The sequence below is a fragment of the Pelodiscus sinensis genome, chromosome 7 (genome assembly GCF_052426305.1).
Source record: "Pelodiscus sinensis isolate ZL-2025 chromosome 7, ASM5242630v1, whole genome shotgun sequence".
NCBI lineage: Eukaryota > Metazoa > Chordata > Testudines > Trionychidae > Pelodiscus > Pelodiscus sinensis.
The window spans coordinates 43013116-43035118 of record NC_143058.1 but is presented as its reverse complement, the minus strand read 5'-3'; the positions used below and the strand labels follow the sequence as shown (position 1 = coordinate 43035118).

General features: G+C 42.7%; 2 protein-coding genes across 9 annotated transcripts in view; one reads left to right on the top strand and one right to left on the bottom strand.

Annotated features, from left to right (window-relative positions):
- METTL8 (methyltransferase 8, tRNA N3-cytidine) overlaps positions 1 to 22003 on the top strand; it is a 218229-nt gene that overhangs the window by 137397 nt on the left and 58829 nt on the right. The window lies entirely within an intron of this gene.
- The window catches only part of DCAF17 (DDB1 and CUL4 associated factor 17), a 47740-nt gene that overhangs the window by 12469 nt on the left and 13268 nt on the right, over positions 1 to 22003 (bottom strand). For all 7 annotated transcript variants that reach the window (XM_089779759.1, XM_089779760.1, XM_075933616.2 and 4 more), the window contains 7 exons: positions 16553 to 16689; positions 14671 to 14749; positions 14168 to 14257; positions 12179 to 12286; positions 11550 to 11655; positions 1102 to 1244; positions 135 to 244 (listed from right to left, as the gene is read on the bottom strand). In XM_089779759.1, coding sequence (XP_089635885.1) covers positions 135 to 244; positions 1102 to 1244; positions 11550 to 11655; positions 12179 to 12286; positions 14168 to 14257; positions 14671 to 14749; positions 16553 to 16689 — 773 coding nt within the window. The remainder of the gene's footprint in view (positions 1 to 134; positions 245 to 1101; positions 1245 to 11549; positions 11656 to 12178; positions 12287 to 14167; positions 14258 to 14670; positions 14750 to 16552; positions 16690 to 22003) is intronic.

Below are 22003 nucleotides of genomic sequence, written 5' to 3'. Positions count from 1 at the left end.
ATAGCATTACTGCTGGAACCCCATCATTACCCTGTCTAACTCTTAAGTTGTCTCCCAAAACCAAGATGCTCTATAGATGTTACCTCGTAGTCTCTGAAAAAACAAGCCCTTAAAAAATTAGTTCTCATACTTACTTTATCAAATTTGGTCCCACATGGATTATTCTGCCTGAAGTATCTGGATGGAAATATATCCAGTCTGGTTCTAATGAACAGCACTTCATTTCCTGTATACCATTTTTTGCCTGAAGATGGAAGAGAAGACTTAGATCCGATTAAACTGGAAAACTTCAGCTCCCACCCATTAACATCTGAGTGGTTACAGTACTAGGTAGAACCATATAGATACTACAAAAAGTTGAAGCAGTAGTGGAGTTGAGTCAGGGGAATATACAAACCCTTATGGAACACCAAGATTTAAAGAAATTCCATCACAGTGGGTTGTAAAATTGTTTAGTATATAATGAACAATGCCTTTAACATGATTAGACCTGTTCCTACTTCTCCTGAAACTACACACTGAAAATTAAAAACCTCGCCTTCAAATACTTTTAGTAATTCAAAACAAAGTGAGCTTTTATTAAGGATGTGAATGAGTAATCGAGTAGTTGATTACCCAATAAGCAGGAGTTTATCGGGTAGCACCCTCGCCTACTCGATCATCCCCTCTTCCTACTGCTTTTCTGCACTATTAAATATTTCCATTGTTTTGTGTTGATTCTTCTGACAATTTTAGAAGCAGCATTGCAGGGCTATAGATGCAGCCAATGTTCCCTCTAATCTTCCACCCATGTGCAGATTTTTCCCATCTATGTATGGAATAAATGTTTTATGTGTACCAAGGCACATGCAAATGTGTTTTATGTGTACCAGTTGAAATAAAGACCTATCTGTGGACGCTCTGCTAACCAACTGGACAGTATCTGAATCTCTGCGTGGCCACACAAGTGCACAGATTATAGGGAACACTGGATAAAGCCCATTAAATAGGGGGACAATCAGCATATTAAGAGGGCATTGTAGGGGAGAATAGGAAAATCGTTATTGTTCCAAGCATTAATCAGATAATAGGACGAATGAGGCTACTATATAGATATATTACCAAAGAATTGTCTTTCAGAGCACAAATATGGAAGACTCCTTTGTGCTTTTTCTTGTTAGGAGTGATGATGTAATGCCAAGGGTATCCTCCAATTTGAAATGAGTTCTCCAGGGAAGACACTTCAAATAGCAAAGGTGGGGTATCTGTAAACATTGTGTAATGTTAGGATCATTATTAACAGCCTCATAATTCCATTGGCCTGTAGAATTCTAAATTCCCAGAAAATTATACATTCTTGAGAATTTCTAAAAACTCAGCACAGTGTGTGAAGGCATTGTGCATAAAGAAATACAGTGCAGATAATGCCACTATGCTAGGCAGAAGTCAATTGCCTATGTACAAAAAAAGTCTGAACTCCCACTATCTTTCTATAATGCAAGGAAAACAGGAAAGGAATCACAATAAATGTAATATGCAGTTTAGTTAATAAATTATACAAATGGAAAATCTTAGGATTCAGTGCAATAAATGGCAAACGGAATCTAGTTCTTCTTTCAGCTCACAAGGGCTGTGTCTACACTGGGCCACTTATTCTGGAAAATCAGCCGCTTTTCCGGAATAAGCTGCGAGCTGTCTACACTGGCCCTTGAATTTCCGGAAAAGCAACGATGCTCTACTGTACAAAATCAGCTGCTATTCCGGAATAACTATTCTGCTCCCGCTCGGGCATAAGTCCTTATTCCGGAACACTGTTCCGGAAAAGGGCCAGTGTAGACAGCCCAGTAGTCTTTTCCGGAAAAAAGCCCCGATCGCAAAAATGGCGATCGGGGCTCTTTTCCGGAAAAGCGCATCTACATTGGCCACAGATGCTTTTCCGGGAAAAGGGCTTTTCTGGAAAAGCAGCCTGCCAATGTAGATGCTCCTTTTCCGGAAAAACTGAAAGCGGAATAGTATTCCGTTTTAAGCATTTCCGGAAATTCATGCCAGTGTAGACACAGCCATGGAGTAAGTTACATTCAGCACTAATATAACTATTCTCATAAATCCTCTATGCTATGGGAGAAGTATTTGCATAGCAACCTGTATCTAAATGGATACCAGAAGATTTTACAAATCTTTACTACCTAGTATTCTACAAATAATTTCTACAGCCAATAATATGAATACAGCTTTGGATCTGAAAAACAGTCCTACATATCAGCACATTGTGATACTACAAAACAATCTGACAGGAAGAAAAGATTTTAGAAATTACCAGGGGAACTGAAACAGGTAGAATGTAATTACCTATCTGGAGTTTGGCTAGAGCAATAAGGTTCACATCTTGGCTTTTGTAAAATATGCTGTGGTACTTTTAATGACAACATCTGGTTATGACTTCAGTTGATAACCTCCTTTGAAAGACTGAATTTACAGCAGTTAAGTGCCCTCTTGTGCTGTGTTGGGGCATTAGCTCAGTGCTGCTTTAGGGGGAAAGTGCCACCAACTGAATCAGCAACACTTCTTCTTTCTTTCCCTAGATGTCTCAGTTAAATTCTAACATCATTTTATGCTGCTTAACTTGTGAGACTGAAGAAAATTAGAATTGGAAGTTGTATGACTGCAAGCAGAACTTACATTTAGCTAGTGCTCCACCCCACCACCTCAAGATCCTAAAGTGCCCAGTCAGATATTCTGAGAGGAGTCGCTTTATCTGTCATGAAAATGAAGTCACTACGGAGATGGAAAGTGGCAGCCATTTAGTTGCAGCCTGTAGGTTAGGACAGGAAGTGAAGACAACTCTATCTGATCTAACATTTAGTAAACTGGGAGATTCTAAGGTATGGTTTTATATCTAATATTTAATAAGGTATGGTTAATAATAAATAATGTTTTTGGGGAAACGGAAGTGCAGTATCTAGTAGACTAGAACCACAGGCAGAGAGGGTTGATAGTAAATAAAGTTGGTTAAAAAAATGGAAGGAAAACCTCATGAAACCTCATTATCTGACAGGCTTTTCTAAAAGAATCCTGAAAAAGTTCAGGGAGATGGATTAAATTACTAACTCTGGGTACATCTACACTGCACAGCTATTTTGAAATAAGATATTCTGGATAGAGGTGCTATCTCAATTTAGAGCCCTGGGAGGCACTGAAGAGGAATAACTTATTCTATTTTGAAATAGCAGCAGTGGAGCATCTACACATGCCTTATTTTGAAACGGCTATTTTGGAATAGGCATCATTCCTCGTAGAATGAGGTTTACAGATTTCAAAATAAGCCATCCCTTATTTCAAAATTATTTCGATATAATGGAATGGCTGTGTTATTTTGAACATTGTTATTTTGAAATAATGCTAGTTATCTCAAAATAATGGTGCAATGTGGATGCACCCTCTGAGTCCATTTATACCATAACAACTTTAGGAAGACTTCATTAAAGACAACATTTAAAGACTTCTCAGGTCTCTCTTTTTACATGTATGTTGTCTTTTGCCAATAATTTTAAAGACCAGACCCCCCCAAAACACAACAACCTCTATCACTATTTCCCACTTCTCTTTTCTTTCTTATATATCACTTGTTCCCATTACCCGGCATTCCACTTTTAGGTAGAATGCTGTCATTGTTCTTAAATGCTCCCCCTAGAAATAACAATTTTCAATAACTCTTTGAGCCTTTTTAGTTCATTTCCACAAAATACTCTAAAATCATCTAAAAGCAAAGCCCAAGTTGCTCCTGGCAGTACTGGTATATTTATTCTAAATGTGGAAAAATAATGAATGAGGTATCTTCTTCTTCATTATTATGGAACTATCAAATCCTCTCAGGATAAATGTTGTTTTTTTAAACAGGAGACAGCATTTTAAAGTTCTGGACTTTTTACATAGTGGATTTATGATAGGGATGTTAGATAATGTTTATTCTAGTAATCATATAACTACAAACATTTTTATCAGTTACACAGTTACTAAAATACTCCCCAGAGGCAGGACTGGTAGCCAGTGCGCTTCCGACCCCACTCCGGGAGAACCCTCTGCCATCCTGCACTGCTGCCTCTGATACAGAGGCAAAAGTATAGGGTTGCAGCCGACCTGTCGCGGCAAGCCTGGGCCCGTCATGGACAGAGGCTGCTCCGCAGCAGCAGTCCCTGTCCACAGGGGGCCTGAGCTCCCTGCAGATGGTGCCCCTCCCCTGTGCTGCTGCCTCTGATACAGTGGCAGCAGTGCAGGTGAGGGGGGAAGGCAACTCCTGCCTGCCCCTACTGCTGCCTACGTGGGAGGCAGCAAGGTAGGAGGGGGCAAACGGCTCCATAGAGCCTGCATATGCAGAGAGCTGTCTTAGAAGCTGGCTCCCTATGCATATTGACTCCTGCCTGCATCCCTCCTGCACTGATGCCTCTGAGAGAGAGGCAGCAGCATAGTGGGGGGGGGGGAGGGGGAGAGGTGACTCCAGGTTATCCAATACATGTGGGGAGCCAGCTTGAATGCCAGATTCCCACGTATACCAGCTCCAGCCTGCCCCTTTCACTCTCTGTGTTGCTACCTCTCTATCAGAGACAGCAGTACCAGGGTGTGAGCAGATGTCTCCAAGGAGCTGATGCTCATGGGGAGTTGGCTTTTAAGCAAGCTCTCCCTAAACTCCAGCTGCCACCTGCCCCCCACACTGCTGCCTCTATGGGAAACAGCAGAGGGGGGAACAGCTCCACAGGAACTAGCATATGTGGGAAGCCAGCTCCTGCCTCCTCTCCTCTTGCTGCCTCTGATAATCCCAGGCTTCTCAGTTAATTGTTTAAATGATTATACGCTAACATCCCTAAATTATGAACGTTTATAGATGCCTTTTGCCTCTTTCAAATTTGGCCATCGTCAGCAGTAAATGAAAATCATTACCAGCCAACAGCTATGTAGTGACCAATGGACACCGACTTATTAATGTCTGTGCAGTGCCTCTTGAATAGTTGTCCGCATCACAAAACTTTCACAATAACTGGCACCTTTGTTGTCAGTCTTGGCAGAGAAGCCAAGTAGTGAATAATCATGGAGACTACGCTATCAAAAAATAGAGATTAAAAAAAGTCAAGATTTCGAGTCCCTATGGCTTCCAAGTCTTCCACAAAGCATCCCAAACAGTTAAGTTTCAACAAGCACAAGGTTTAGACTCCACAATCTTCAAAAGGTCTGTTTCTTCTTCACAAAAACACTAAATGCCACCGCATAGGCTAAAATCAGCCATCTCACTCATAAGACAACTAAAAAACTAGGGATGTTAAATAGCAGTTAGTAAGCTAATCGAGTTGTCAATAATGGGCCTTGCTGCAGCTCTGCTTTTTAAATGTACGTTTTCAGAATGGAGAGAGGTAACTAGTGGTGTCCCCCAAAGGTCTGTCCTGGGACCAATCCTATTCAACTTATTAATACATGATTTGGAGAAAGGAGTAAACAGGTGGCAAAATTTGCAGATGATATCAAACTGCTCAAGTTAAGACCAAATCAGACTGTGAAGAGCTTCAAAAAGATCTCACCAAACTAAGTGATTGGCCAACAAAATGGCAAATGAAATTTGAAGTTGATAAATGTAATGTAATGCATATTGGAAAAAATAATCTCAACTATACACATAATATGATGGGGACTAATTTTGCTACAACTACTCAAGAGAGAGATCTTGGAGTTACTGTGGATATTTTTCTGAAAACAGCCACTCAGTGTGCAGCGGCAGTCAAAGCAAACAATGTTAGGAATCACTAAAAAAGGGATAGAAAATAAGACAGAGAATACCTTATTGCCTCTATATAAAGCCATGGTACGCCCACATCTTGAATACTGCATACAGATGTGGTCTCCTCATCTCAAAAAAGATATATTGGCATTGGAAAAGTTTCAGAAAAGGGCAACAAAAATGACTGGGGTTTGTAATGGGTCCTATATGAAGAAAGATTAAAAAGACTTGGACTTTTCGGCTTAGAAAAGAGGAGACTAAGGCGGTGGAGGGAGGGGGGAAGTTGAGGGAGGATATGATAGATGTCTATAAAATCATGACTGGTGTCAAAAGTGAATAAGGAAAAGTTATTTACTTGTTCCCACAATAAAAGAATTAGGGGTCACCAAATGAAATTAATAGGCAGCAGGTTTAAAACAAATAAAAGTAAGTTTTTCTTCACTCAGAGTATGTCTAGACTACATGTCTCTGTCGCCAGAGCTATGTAGATTAGTTTACTAGACATACCCAAATGAAGCTGCGATTTAAATAATCACGACTTCATTTAAATTTAAATGGCTGCCGCGCTGTGCCAATCAGCTGTTTGTCGGCTCAGCGCTGTAGTCTGGATGCTCCGCGGTCGACATGACAGGCATTTGTTGACCTCCCTGGTAAACCTCATCCCACGAAGCATACCGGGAAGGTCAACAAATGCCTTTGATGTCAACCGCGAAGCATCCAGATTACAATGCTGAGCCTACAAACAGCTGATCGGCACAGCGCGGCAGCGATTTTAATTTAAATGAAGCCGTGATTATTTAAATCGCAGCTCCATTTGAGTATGTCTAGTAAACTAATCTACATCACTCTGGCGACAGAGCCATGTAGTCTAGACACACCCTCAGCGCACAGTCAACCTGTGGAACTCCTTGCCAGATGACGTTGTGAAGCCTAGGACTTTAACAGGGTTCAAGAAAGAGCTAGATAGATTCAGGGAGGTTAGGTCCATCAATGGCTATTAGCCAGGATGGGTAGGAATGGTGTCCCTAGGCTCTGTTTGTTTGGAAATGGATGACAGGAGAGGGATCAAGTGTGATTACCTGTTGTGTTCACTCCCTCTGGGGTATCTGGAATTGGTCACTGTTGGCAGACCTCATGGCTCTTACTACATTTAAAAAGCAAAGCCACAGCAGTCTGGAACTAGGCACAAGCTGAGACTGGCACTCTTACTACATTTTTAAAAAGCAGAGCCACAGCATCTGGGACCCAGCGCAACCTGGTGGCTTTTACTACAGTTAAAAAGCAAAGGCGCAATGTCTGGGACCCAGTGCAAGCTGGGACTCCTCAGTCTCAGCTTACGCCAGGTCCCTCGCTGCACCTCTGCCCCCCCGTCCTCCCATGGAGATGCAGCTGGGGGAATCCTGCTTTTAAGCTTGCTCACCCCAGTACCTGCTTCTGCTCCCACTCCTGGCTGCCTGTGATCCAAAATCACAGGAATGAAACTATCTCCAAACAGCAGCTATAGTCAAAGTTCATCAGAAACTAAAAATGTCCTAACCACAAACTGTTCTTAAATAAAGTTCAAGATCAAAAAATTTCTTTTGTGTTTAAAAGTCATGACCCAAAACTCTAATGATTCACAAACCATGAAAAATGTATCTATTATAAGCTGCCTTTCAAAACAGGCCTATTCTCAACAGGGCCTCCAACACTAAATCATGGTTTAGGATACCAAGTCAGAGAGGAAACTGAAAAGAGATTTCCTAAACTCTCTGTCCTTTGTAGAACTTGATCCAGGGATCATTGTACGGTCTCATTTCTTGTTTTTATAATAGACATCATATATATAGTAGCCCAATGCCTGTAACGCTGAAATGCTGGCTGTTCCCTCTGGGCGGTGCATGGGGAGCGCGAAGCCCAAACGGCCACTTGCGCTGCTTGCTTCCGTGCGACAGCTCGGCTGAGCGGTGCAGAAGTCAGCCGAGCGCCATGGCGGGAGGCAACAGCGCCACCCAGAGGGAACTGCCAGGGGGTGGGGCCTGGACGAGCATGTGTCTCTGACGTGAGGCAAGGGCACTAGATTCAAAAGGAAGAAAGCTGAGCAGATACAGAGGACGCGGAGGAGACAGAGAGGAGAACGGAGGAGGCAGAGGACAGCGAGAGAGAGAGAGAGAGAGAAACACAGCAGGAGAAGGAGAAGAGAAACACAGAGTGAGAGATGGGAGGGGGAGAAGAGGAAGAGAAAGAGACAGAGAGGCAGGAGGTGGACGAGAGCTGAGAGAGAGAGAGGGTGAGGCAGTAGGAGGAGAAGAGAGAGAGAGGCCGTTTGCGCGGTGGCCTGGCTGTGCGGCGCAGAAGTCAGCTGAGCACCATGGCGGGAGGCAAAGGGGGGCAGGGCGGTGACGTACATGCCCAGGGGGCCGGGCCTGGATGAGTGTGCATCCCCGGCGGAGAGAGAGTGAGAGGCAGAAGGGGGAGAAGAGAGATGGAGAGAGAGGCAGAAGGTGGAGGAGAGCTAAGAGAGGGGGAGGCAGGAGGAGGAGGAGGAGGAGAGGGGGAGAGAGAGAGAGAGAGAGAGAGAGAGAGAGATGGAGCGAGAGACCGGGGGCTCAGGAGAGAAGACGGACGTGGAGGAGAGACCTGAAAATCCCGTCTTATGACGGGCTAATTGGCTAGTTATGTAATAAGGTTTTAGATTACTATCTAGTTCTACGTTGTATCTTTGTGTATTACTTGTATTAGGCTGAAGTATCTGGCTTGTTTTGTCTGCTATCAATGTGAAAATCTTTAAAAAAATTAACATTACATTATGAAATGCACTTTTCATATTGAAAATACTTTGTTAAAATATCAACTACAAAAGGCCCAAGATTTATTTTCAAAAAGGGAGTCTAAATTTGGTATTCTACGTGCATATTTGACAGCAGTGGGAGCTGGCAACTACTTAGCACATCTGTGCCTAAATATTAATGTATTTTTTCTAGGGAAGGGGATAAAAAAATATATTTTCTTTTTAATGAGGAAAAAAAACCCATGTGCTGAGATTGGGGAAATCCTGGGCTTGGGATCCACCTTGAAGTTCTTAAGGCCAGATTCTGAGCTGAGATGAACTGGTGCAAAGAAGCCTGTTGTATTTGAGACCTTTACATACATACAAAATAACTGTATAGAACATCCTGATTATAAACTTACAGTTCTAGGTGTAAGAGTTATTTGCTTAGTGTCTAAACAAAATAGGTCAGTTATTCGCTGAGCATTAAGCTCAATGTGACCGACAAACAGCTAGAATGGTCAAACTGCAATTTGAATAAATTACATTCTGTCCTCTTAAGTTCTCCCTGCAGTTTAGATTAGATATATTAATCTGTTTCTCACTTCCTATGGTATACCATTGGTAGGGCCCTACCAAATTCACAGTAAAGATGTTAAGATGCAGGTAATTGAGTGCTTTTGCTTATTGACTAATAGTGTAGACCAGGGGTCTCCAAACTACGGCCCGCGAGGCCCTCTCATCCGGCCCGTGGAGACTGTGACGGGGAAGAAACTCCCCGCACTAACAGCCCCTCCCCTGGAGAAGCGCCGAGCGGCGCAGCGCCGCAGAACTGGGGCGGGGAAGAAACTCCCCACACTGACAGCCCCTCCCCCGGAGAAGCGCCGAGCAGCGCAGCGGAGCCCAGGGGAAAGCCCACGGGGAGGGGAGCGAGGGCGCACAGCCGCAGGCGCAGCAGGCGAGGAAGGCGGCAGGACCCAGGAGGAGAAGGGGCAGGGACGCCAGGGTGAGCGGCACGCCCCGTGCGTGCTGGCTCAAAAGGGGGAGGGGCCGGAAGGACGGGGCGGCCGGCACTCACTTTCTTTTGGGCAGGCAGCCAGGAGAGGGAAGCCGGAGGAGCCAGTGGGACGGAGGAGGGACTCTGGACCCGCGCAGCCCTTGCCCTGGGCAGCGAGACTCCCCGGCCGGGGGTGCGGGGGATCGGAGCCGCCAACGGACGGCCACACGCCCTGCGGACCGACGGCCGAGCCCGGGCTCTGCGCGTCCCTCACAGCAAGAGGGGTTGGGACTTGGCGTGGACAATTGCTCCCTATTGGCCAGTGCGTTCTTATCCTATTGGCTAGCTCTCTCATGAGGTCACTAGTGGGCTGGGCTCTATTTTGGCATCCAGGAAACAATTTCACCATTCACACTAATACAGGTGTTCATGTGTAGTGTATCAATGTGTTATTAAATAACTAAATAAAATAATATTAAATAATTAAAAACAACATCCATGTTTTGTTTTTTATTTGGACCTCAAGTGTGTAGTCGGCCCCCGAACTGCTGTTTGATAGTTAATGCGGCCCTCGGGCAGAAAAGTTTGGAGACCCCTGGTGTAGACTATACAATTAGCCAGTCTCAGCTCATTCTGGAGCCAGAGGTGACCATTGCTGCAGCTCTGCAATTTAAATGTAATAGGAGCTGGGTACACAGGCAGCCTAGCTCCTCCTACAATCAAGTTGCAGAGTCAAAGCAGGGGTAGGTCCCAGACCCAGTGCGAGCCAGGACTGAGCAAGCCTGGCTCAGTCCTGACTCGCACCAGGTCCAGAACCACTGTGGTTCTACATTTGAAACGTATAGCTGTAGCGGGGGTAGCTTCCAGACCTGGTGTGAGCCACGACTAAGTTGGGCTTGCTCGTGCTGAGGTCCAGTAGCTCCTGTCCACGAGGGACCCAGCTTCGCAGCAGCCTCCCTGCCTCCATCCCACACTGCTGCCTCTAATAGGGGAGATGGGGCAGATGGCACTGCAGAGATGGTGCTGCAGGAAGCCGGCTTTTAAGCTGGGTCCCTCCAGCACTGGCTCCTGCTTCCCCAACTTGCTGCCTCTGATACAGAGGCAGCAAGGTGGGGATGGGGGTGTGAGAAATGCAAATAGTTGAGTAGTCAACTGCTCGTTTACATCCCTAATTCACAGATTTCACCGGGAAGACCAGCATTTCTCAAATTGGGGGTCCTGACCCAAAAGGGAGTTGCAGGGTGGGGTGGCAGGATTATGTTAAGGGGATTTTAGTATTGCCACCCCTATTTCTGTTCTTCCTTCTGAGCTGGGTGCCCAGCAACAGCTGCTGCTCTCCAGCTGCCCAATGCTGAAGGCAGCACCCTACCAGCAGCAGGGCAGAAGTACCATGCCATCCCTACTTTTGCACTGTTGCCACCTATAGCTGGCTGGTCAGACAGTGGTGGCTGCTGGCTGAAGGCTCATATCTGCAGACAGCAGTGCAGAAGTAAGGCTGGCAGTGGCTCTGCCTTCAGAGCAGGGATCCTGGCCAGTAGCTACCACTCTCTAGCCGCCCAGCTCTCAAGGCAGTACTGTCCCCAGCAGCAGCACAGAAGTAAGGGTAGCAGTATTGCAATCCCCCTGCAATAACCTTGTAATGTCTCCCCACAAATCCTTTTTGAGTCAGGCTCATAAAATTAACCAAAATGGATTGTGAATTTGGTGGGGTCCTACTCATTGTGTAGCTTTTTTGTATGTGATTTTACAGCTATCATATTCCACCCCAGAAGTGGCTGCAATATACTGGTAGATAAAAGGATTCCTCTTTATGTAGCTTTTAAGTTTCTGAAGTAGTATTGTTCCTGTTCTAACTTTCTGTATAAGTCCTATTAAGTAAAGTCTTGGGTTTGGAAGTATAAAAGAGAACATTATGAGTTATAGCTGAGTACTGCACTAACAACAGAGGTACACTACAACACAATATGAGACACAATAGTTTTAAATGTTCTTGCCAACAGTGAAAGATCCACAGATAAAACATAACAACCATCAATCTTGAGAATGCAAAGATAAAATACCTGTTATTTTAATGTTACAGGGAAGGCCAAATGGATACTTTCCTACAATTCCAACTTTACCATTCCAGTTGCATTTGCATCCCAAATCAAATTGCTGCTCTGTGAACTAAAATAATGAAAAACAGATTGGTTTTACTGACGTACACATTTGCTGTTCAGTTTTACTGCATTACTCAAATGGTTTATTTGAACCAAAAACCTTGTTTTCTAAGTATTAGTAGGTTTTTTTGGACTGACAGAATTTAAATTCACTTCCAGCTCTATAAATAATGTTTTTATTTACATCTGAGAATATTATTCCTAGATGTAGCAGTCTTTAAATACTTGTTTTGGTTAGCTGTCTCTACCGTAGTGTCTGAGTAAGATCTCTACTTATGTCAGTACCCACCGTATCTACACTTTACTATTTGAGAATAATGCTGTTAAGAGTTGTTTGGTATGGTAGTGTGCCCATTCATACCTTCAACTGTAATTTTCTTAAAGCATGGATTCTATCTTTGATTGGTGCATGTCTCCTATTATAAATTGCCATGGTCAGACACAGTGCCTAATTAATAATAATAATAAATAATAATAATCAGTTTCCTCAAAGTAGGATAGGTTATGTATCAAATTACATGCTCCATTACCTGCTCAGAGATTGTCTGGAAGCTATAGAGTCTGATCAGACCCACACTATACATTACAATCAGCATTCCATGAGAAACAGCAACATCTGTCACATTGTTTCCAAATATCTGGCTCAAGGAAAAGAAAATATTCCATCAGGAAAGAGATCATTAGAAAGAAAATGTAAATATTAACTGACTTGCTTTGTTTTACAGTCTCATTTGCTGCTATACTGTTCTCCACAATTGCTGACAGATGTTTTATTTTAAATGGTTTAGCAAATCAGCTGTTCTTTTACACTTCAATAATAATACTTTACAATTCTGTAGCATCTGAAGTCAGATAATCATTACTGACATTCATTCTCAACATGCCTCTTTAATACGTAACTTGTTACCCTGTTTTTACAGATGCACACAGGGATGAAGTTGTTTAAGGGCAAATGACAAGTTAATAGCAGAGCTGTAAAGACAATCTTTTAATCCTGATTCCTGGTTCACTGCTCTTCTATAACTGGAGGCAAATGTTCATGCTGCTCAAAAGTCCAGGACTGCATATAGCTGAAAAGTTAACTATGTTGCTAATGCATTTAAGCTCTGAACTTCAACCCAGTTTAGATAGAGACATGAAGAGGTGCTTATAGCTCTTAATGATATTGCAGTATTCATTTTGTCCAGAGTGCCTCATGCATCTCCACTAAGAAAAACAATAAAAAAACAAAAGAAACATTTGTTGGATGTAAACAGATTAGCTTTTTTCTTAATATTTAACAGGCCACACTTGCACTTCCAAGCTGCATTTCTTCCTACATTTATAAAGAGTAAAGTATTCTTTGTGCTAATCAGATATATATTATTGAAATGTGGTTAAAATGGTGATGGGGAAAAAGCCAAAAACAAGCATCAAATTCAGATGTTCCTTGGCCCACATGTAGGACAAAAAATCCAAACCACTTGGATCCACAGCACATCTCAGGAATCACATACCAAAAGCATGCTGGCAGATTCTGGCTGTCTTAGAAACACATGGCCAGAGGGGCCATGTTTCCAAGCCCTCTGCCCCAGAGGTTCCAGTTCCCCTCAACTCCAGCTAGAGGTCTGAAATGGCAAAAGGATTCTCATCTGCACCAGTGGATCAGCACTTCACCAGTTTCTGATGCTAATTTGCTAGGTTGCATTAATCTTTGATTCTACACCTAGTACAATCAAATAGCAAACTCTCCTAATGATTTCAGTAGTGTAGAATGGAGCCTGTAAGCAGAGTGTACCAGTGGTTCCTTACAAGTGTTTTTGGCACATACAATTTAATCATAAATTTAACCCTTACAGTTGAAATTTCTTAATTAAATTCCCTTCATGGGTTTATTTTAAATTATGTCAAATTCAGGCTTTGTGGTAAACTTTAAACAAAAACATAAGAGTAATTTATAGTTTTGCAATAAAATAACCCCACTTAAGTGATTTACACGTAGCAAATAGCCTTCTAATGCACATGCTATTACAAACAAGTTTCAAATGGAACATGTTTCCTCTTGACTGGAACAGAAAGGCTCACATTTTTATTAGTTTTGTAGTATCTTTCCAGCTTAATGTCAATGCAACTTAAAACCTCTCTTACTATATGCAGTATTTACCGATTACATCACTAATGGTGGATGGGGATATGCTCACAGGTAACTTCCTTAAAAACCCACAAATACCTATTAATTTCCAACTCTCTTGTTCCTATTAAGAGAAACCCATTTCAAAAAATCAGTCCCTAGCACCTACATAAAAGACCTTGTGCACTTGGTATTTTCCCAGCAGGTCACTTGTGTGAAGAATCACTCTGTAATCATTTCTGTCCAAGGAAAGTGGGATACTGCCACAGTCACGAGGAAAATAAGCCACTGCAATATTTCTAAAGGTTATAGGAATTAGTCTTGCATTATGGAGATGTGCAATGAGGCAACACAATGCTTTTTTAAATTATCACACTTTGGACCATAGTAAATATGGAAAGGAACTCACTTTTTTGTTTATCTCCAGCATTCCAATAAATTTGAGAGGTAGAACTCGGAATACAGCAAGAAAGAATAGCACAGATTGTTGGCTGCTTGCCTGGGGAAAAACGTAACAGTGAACTAAGTTGTTGTATTTCAGTCAATATTACATGCTAGGACATGCATCTAATAAAATGAAATTATGTTCTATGTTGTTCAGAGCTTCACATCTTTGAGTTAGGATTATCATCTTCTTTCATTAGGTGAGACTGAGGCTCAGAGAATCTGTAGTCATAACCAAATCCATACGGGGAGCGAAGGATCTCTTGACCCAGTTTTGTACTCTAATCATGAAATCAGTCATGCTCTCTCTTCTATTAATATAAAAAAGGAGAGTGTTCCCATACCTGCATTAAGTAATGCCGCAGGAGCAGCCCATGAAGATTTCTCTCGAAACCTCTGTACCTATCCTATAAATAATTTGGCTATGTATATCTCACCTCCCCTCACAGAATGTTTGAGTAAAGCTACCTGAGGTGCTGTTGCTGGAAACTTATGCTGAGCTGACTTTACAACCATCATCTCTTGAGGAGTGTCCCAGCTCAGATATCTATTGGGAAATAAGAATATGTTTTTAAATGTAGTAATTTTTTTTAGACTTTCCTAAGGCAAATGCCCCATTTCATACAAAACCCTTTTTGTATTACAGGTTATAACACAAGTCAGATCATGTGGATGCTTAGAGCATGATGTAGGGTAGAATGTTTTTGGAAACCTGGAGTAGCACAGCAATAATGGAGATGGGGGCTAAGATCTGGCTCTTTTTATCAGGGACATGAGACAAGCACTGTTGTAAGCTCTTTATATATCAAGACTGGTCAATCCACTTTTCCCCTTCCCTTCATAAACACATTTTTTTATTCTGTGCACAAAAAGGTTAATTTCTTCTGGGAATTGAAAGAAAAACTTGCAGTTCTTCAGTAACAATAATTTCCCTTCTCTTAAATGGCAAAATAGATATTAATGTTCCTTTGCATCAAGTAAGTTAAAATTGCCTATTTCTGAATTGATAATATTTTCCTCATTTTATGCGATGTTTGCTTTTGCATATCTTAAAAGGTACATTCTGATATGCTGTTACTGCAATATTACAAGTTGCAAAATTGGCAGAGAAAAGCAAGTGATAGCTGGATGTTGTGGTTTTCTTGCTTTTCCAGATGAGTTAACTGGAAATGTAAGTGTAAATTCAAGTTCCTAACATTTATGTTACTTGAAGTTAAAAATGTTTCTAAAAGTAAATTCTGTGTAGGAACTGTACTTATGAAAAATATCTGCTTGAGATCCTTAAAATAACCTATAGAGCAGGCACAGAGTTCCCCAACACAGTAAGCTGCCATTCATTGTGCCAACAATGTGCCTTCATTTGGATCTGGAGGGTAGTGCAACTCAGTGCTTATTCAACCACTTGCACCTCCACAGAATTTGAAAAGAAGGGTGCTATTTGCTGATGAATTTTGGGCTTCACCCTTTTCCTGCCTAGAATTTGAGAGAAATCCCATCCATAAAAATGAATTTACATACCTCTGGCTAAATATGGATTCTGCCCTTACAAAGTGATAGATTGTTAAACTAAGTATGTAAAAGACTAGTTGACTATCTGATAAGCATTTGCTTATTGGATAGTATTCTGACTAGTCAATATCTCCCCCCTCTTTGCTGCCACAAAGGGGGTGAAGCAGTTCTTCAAAGTGGCAGTGCTGCATAGCGGCGCTGCCACTTTGAAACTCCAAGGCAGCGGCTGCACAGCTGACCCGCGGATCAGCTGCATGGCGGCTTCCCCTTTGAAACTGCTGCCTCTGCGCCTTTCAAAGGGGCAGCTGTGGAGCCTGGGGTCAGCTGGGGACTCCCCAGCTGATCCTGGGCTCCTAGCAGCATGCAGTGTAGCATGGAGCCTGGGATCAGTGGGGGACTGAGAGTCCCCCAGTGACCCCGGGCTCCATGGCTTTGAAATGCACAAGAGCCCCCGCTAGGGACTCTTGTGCATTTCAAAGCAGGCATGCCGCCTGCAGCCCGGAATCAGCGGGACTTCCCACTGGCCCTGGGCTGTACACAGAGTTCTACATTCCTCCTTTGAAATGTACAAGAGCCCCAGCAGGGGCTCTTGTACATTTCAAAGGAGGAATGTGGAAGTGCCTATTGACCAGTCAACTAGCTGATGGAATTTCTAGTCAATTAACCGCATTTTAACATCCTTATGTTAAACACTGTATTTATGAATATGAAAACATTGTTAATGCAGAGGAACAAAATAGCTTTAATATATTACAAATTAAGTGATTTTCTCCCTCCAGTACTGTTAAGATAGTAAATATTTAAAACATAACTTGTATAAAGCCCAGCCACTGTTTAATACCTGAATTTGCAGTAGGGTGGGAGGTATATTTTTTCCAGTATTGCTCCAGTATTAGCAGAAAGACGAAGGAGCCAGTTATGAGCAGTCAAAACTGCAAGCGAAGATTTATAGTCTGATGGGTTGGGAAGCATTTCTCCCTATACAAAAATAAATTATGAGTAAAAAGTTTGCACGTGTACATGAGGAAAGCCATATTGCCTACTTTCTGTAGTTTTCAAAGCAAACTACCTGTCCTAGATTGAGATTAGGAGCCAGATTTTTAAACATCATCCTCCCTTTTAACACTCAGTTTGTAGGCAGAAATAACTGTAGGCACAATTGTTTGAAGGTGCAAGTGATTCCACTTAGGCTGAATCTACATGGAGAAATTGACAGGCAAAGTTATGCAGAATAAGCTAAGAACATAAGAATGGCCGTATTGGGTCAGACCAAAGGTCCATCTAGCCCAGTAGCCTGTCTGTGGACAGTGCCAACTGCCCCACACAGGGTGGACTGAAGACAACGATCAAGTGATTTGTCTGAAGCTACAACAGAATAGTTGACAATGATCAAGCTACAACAGAATAGTTCCCTATGTGGATATACTTTGCGAGTGAAGTAATTATTCCAGAATAAATAGAGAATCCACCCAAGTAGATATTACTGAATAAATACATTATATCAGAATATCTAGTTATTCCAGAACTGCTATGCTGGTCAATTTCCCCCATGCAGACAAGGTCTTAGAGGTATAACTGCTTGATATTAAGCAGCTGGGTGTCATGCTAATTGTGCTTACAAAACTGCAGATGCAAAAAAGATGGGAGTAGATGCCAAACTCAAAATCAGTATGTTTTAGTGATGGACAGCATTTTCATACCTCACTAAAACACAGATACAATTAAAATGTCCCACAAAAAATGAAACATACAGACACAAGACTGCAACAGTTTTAAAATAGGTAATAGGACTTTTAGGACCCACTAGAGGGAAGGTGGATGCATAGTTTTATAGCTACCTTTGCCACCTCCAAAAATCTACAAACACCAGCAACTGATTCACTTTCCCACCTTCCCCATCTATAACTTTCTTTTAATTTAATACCATTATGCAAGCTGCTCCATCTCCAGACTTACTACAAAACCCTAAAAAGCAGAAGGTATCAGACAGCCCTGTTGCAGCTGGATGGTTATTAAGGAAGAGGCTGTTCCCCTGAGACTAGATGAAATTACAGAATGGCTAAAACAAACCTCAAGTGAACAATCTTGAGAAAAATATCTGAAGATGTTATTGAAATCAAAACTGTTACTAGTACACATCAAGCCAATTTGCAAGATTCAACATCAAAATTACAGAAAGCTGAAAACGAAATCTCCTCTCTAGAAGACATAATGGGTACTATGAACATAACCTCAGAGCAACAGGACCATCACATCAGCTATACCATCAAAGGCTCATTCATTTTGACAAGTCGATTTCCCCCTCCTCTATAAGATAGAGGTAGCAAAGGGGGGGGGGGAAGGAGTACTTCAAAGTGGCAGGCTGGAGTACGGCGTTTCAAAAGGGCAGTGGAGCCTGGGGTCAGCTCTGAGAGGCACTTCCCCAGAACATTGGTGGCCAGGCTGGCAGCTATCCTGCCATAGACGGCCGCATTCCTCCATCTAGTGCAGATATCATGGATGTTGGGGGCATCCCCCGCCAAACCTGAACAAGGTCCATGATCTCCACCCTGGACCAGAAATGCGCCCGCCTTCTCTGGGCCCTGGCAGGCTTCTGGGAGCTGGCAGACTGCTCCTGGGGAGTGGTGGAGGGCTGGCTGCCAGTGGCTTGCTGGCTCATGTTTTGGGGCTGCTGGGTCTGGGGCAGTGACTGCTGGCTCTGGGCTGGCAGGCTTGGAGCTGGAACAGGCACTGAGGCCAGAGTTAACCCCTTTAAGGGCTCTGGGGATGGGGGGAGGGAGAGGAGTATTCTTGGTTGAGGCTGGAGTGTCCACCAGGGGACCCTGGGAAGGTTGGAGGCCCCCTATTTTGAAATAAGTGTCTACACAGCACTTATTTCGATTTAGCTATTCCGAATTTGGCATTATTCCTCATGGAATGAGGTTTATCAAATTCAAAATAAGCGCTCCGCTATTTCGAATTAATTTCAAAATAGCGGTTTGGCTGTGTAGACGCTAGTAAAGTTATTTCGAAATAACAGCTGTTATTTTGAAATAACTTTGCTGTATAGACATACCCTTAGAGATTAGCCACATCCATTCTGATTTAATTAGCACTGTCGTCATACTCCCGTTTCTGAATCCTTCTCCCTCCCCTTCTGTCTGTCTATCTTTTTCTCTTCAGCATCTGAGGAAGTGAATTGTATCTCATGAAAGCTTATGCCCTAATGCCCTAATAAATGTGTTTGTCTTTAAAGTGCCACCAGACTCCTTGTTGGCTTTTTTAGGAAAAGACTACTAACACACTGCAGAAGAAGGTTAATGATCTTGAGGGAGGAGAAGAATATCTGAGAATTGAGGGTCTCCAGGAGGAGCTGGAAAAAGGGAAGTTTATGGAATTTTTAATGTACTATGTTGCCAGCTTTTTTGTCTCCTCCCTCTCTCCCCCATTAAAATTGAGATAACGCATTGCTCATTTATGAAAAAACCCACTCCAAATACAAGTCCTAGGTGATAATTTTAAGATTTTCAAAATACAGTTTTAAGGAAATCATTCTGAAAAAAAAAAAAAAGCTGCAACCTTAAAAACCTAACATGGAAGGGACCTGGGCTGGTGTCTTTCCCAGATTAAATCAAGGAAGTGAACTAAATTCAACAGATCAAGAGCCATAGCCACAGGACTGAGTTTGGACTATTTAATTTCCTTCCCTGCTACTTTCAAAGTTAAAAAGGTAAGCAAGATGGTTTTATGACAAAATAAGTTGAAAAGTGAATCATCTCACTGCACAAGTGGTGGAATTTAGTTATCAGACTAACAAAACAATTGTAGAGGACAAGTCCACCATTTTGTCCCTTTAGTTTTCATTGCTTTGAACTTCCCTGGTTCATCAGCAGAGGGAGCTGGCTGGGAAGAAGGATTTCATCTCCGATTTTAATTTTGACCCTCCATGTAAAGTCAAGCAGCAGCTATGTGCTCCAGCTGCTGCTGTGATTATGCTGGACTGTTACAATATACAGGGCTCGACAAATCCGCTTATCTACTTGCCTGTGGCGAGTAGATTTCAGCTGGTTGCCCCGTTCACCGGCGGTTCGCACATGCGCAGTGCGGGGCTGGCAAGCAGTTTTCACCACGATCGTCGAGCCCTGACAATATGGACACACTTGCATCCACTCTATCCCACCCCCTCATTAATACAGTGTACTGGGAGCACATTCAAGACCCTCGCTGTAACCAAACTGCTTACCTCGGCCTGTGGATGAGTAAAGATCAACAGAGACGTGTGATTTTGTTTTCTGCCTGAGGCACTCTTGTTCCTGATATCTTTTCCGACCTCTCCCCACCTTTTTTATTTTTAAAATCTTCCTCCCCTTTCCTCATCCTTGATAATTTTGTTTCATGCCCATCTAATTTCCTAGATTTTGGATTTGTAGTAAATCTTGAAATGCTCAATACATTGGGCCTAAATGTACACTTAAAAGAGATAGCAGATCTAAGTAGTGTAGTTGAATGATGAACTGTTTTAGTTCCTCAAACACAAAGAAATCTGATCTCCTAATAGCCTATTCGAGCATTATTACTATTATTGCTGTTTGGTTTCACCAAATGACTGATAATGTATTATTATGACAATGCTGTATGCAGTGTAGTTATAGCTGTCTGATTTTTTAGCAATATTAGTTCTGTTTTTTCTTTAGTTTTTATTTTTGTTAGAATTGAAATAAATGTTATGCTGATTTTCATTGGTTATGTGACTATGGAGTTCATTAGGGATGTCAGTGTGTTGACAACTACACGATTAACCGATAAGCCTGGACTTATCAGTTAATCTTGTCAACTACATGCACTCTCTCTCACTTTCTGCTTCTGTATCAGAGACAGCAAGGGGGTGAGAGCAGTGGGACCCGGTGCCTGTGAGGAGCTGGCTTAAAGGCTGGCTCCCCACAAGCACCTAATCCACCTGCTCCTAATAGACAGGCAGCAGTGTGGTGGGTGAGGAGGGCAGGTGGGACCCTATACACACAGGGAGCTGGTTTTCAAGCAGGCTCCCCATGCACGCTGGCTCTGCAGACCTGTCTTCCTCCTATTTGCTGCCTCCTACAGTGCCAGTGGGGGGTAGGCAGCAGCTGGTGCTGGGGGGAGCCATCTTAAGAGCCAGTTCCCCCCATCACCAGCTCTGTGGTGCCTCCTGCAGCAGTCGAGACTCTGTCTGCAGGGAGTACAAGCGCCCATGGAGAGGGGCTGCTCTGTCATCCCACAGCCCCCATCCATGGAGGGTCTGAGCTCCCGACGGATAGGGTCTGCTGCTACAGAGCAGCCTCTATCCATGGGGAGCTCAGACCCCAGTGAACATGGACTGCTGCCACCCTGCACTGCTGCCTCTGTATCAGAGGTAGCAGTGTAGGACGGCAGGTGGGATCTGGTCTGCTCAGGAAGCTGTTTTTTAAACTGGCTCCCCTCACAAGACCGGCTCCTCCCTACCACCTCACACTGCTTCCTCTAATAAGAGAGACAGCAAATACACTGGAAAAAGTAATGAGGGAAATGGTTAATTCTTAACAAGTAGAATTAATTAAAAAGGGCAAAGTTCAGCTTACACACTGGTTGATAATATTATGTAATTTCATCAGCACTTCAGAAATTCTACCCTGGGGAGTTCTGTGCCAGAAAATTAAAAATTTTGTGCACAGTATTTTCAAATTCTGCAAACTGCCAAATATTTTGTCAAAATAATACAATATAATCATTCTGGATTCAATTATTTCAATAATTTATTTAAACTACAATACAATGGATGGAGAATGGGAGTTGGGAGCATTAGACAAAATCCCCAAACCACACTGCCTAACAGTAATGTAGCTAGGTTTGATCCCTTATTTCTAGTTATTAGTCAACAAGTATGTGCAACCATATGCTCAGTGCTACATCATAGGTAACTGAGGAGCATGAGAAAGCTAGGAAATCAAATTCAATATTTATATGGGCTACTGATCATCTCCAGAAAGGTCAGTAACAAACAGCTCAGGGAGTACCTTTTCATAGGAAATAATTTCAGTCAAAAAAATAAGACCAGCTCTAAAGTACCATAAGCATTTATAAGGCCATACTGTTCTTTGCACAACTCTGGCACTGTAAAGAAGCTTTAAAACTTTTATATCTATTGTATAGTCATAGGGGAATTCACAAAGACAATTGGAACAATTCACTAACCAGGCAGTCTGCTACAATCTGCTCTGCCTAAGGGGATAGAGCCTGCGACAGGATGGCACATCCCCAGTGATTTACATCTCTGCTAGCTGCTCTGGGTACCCAAAAC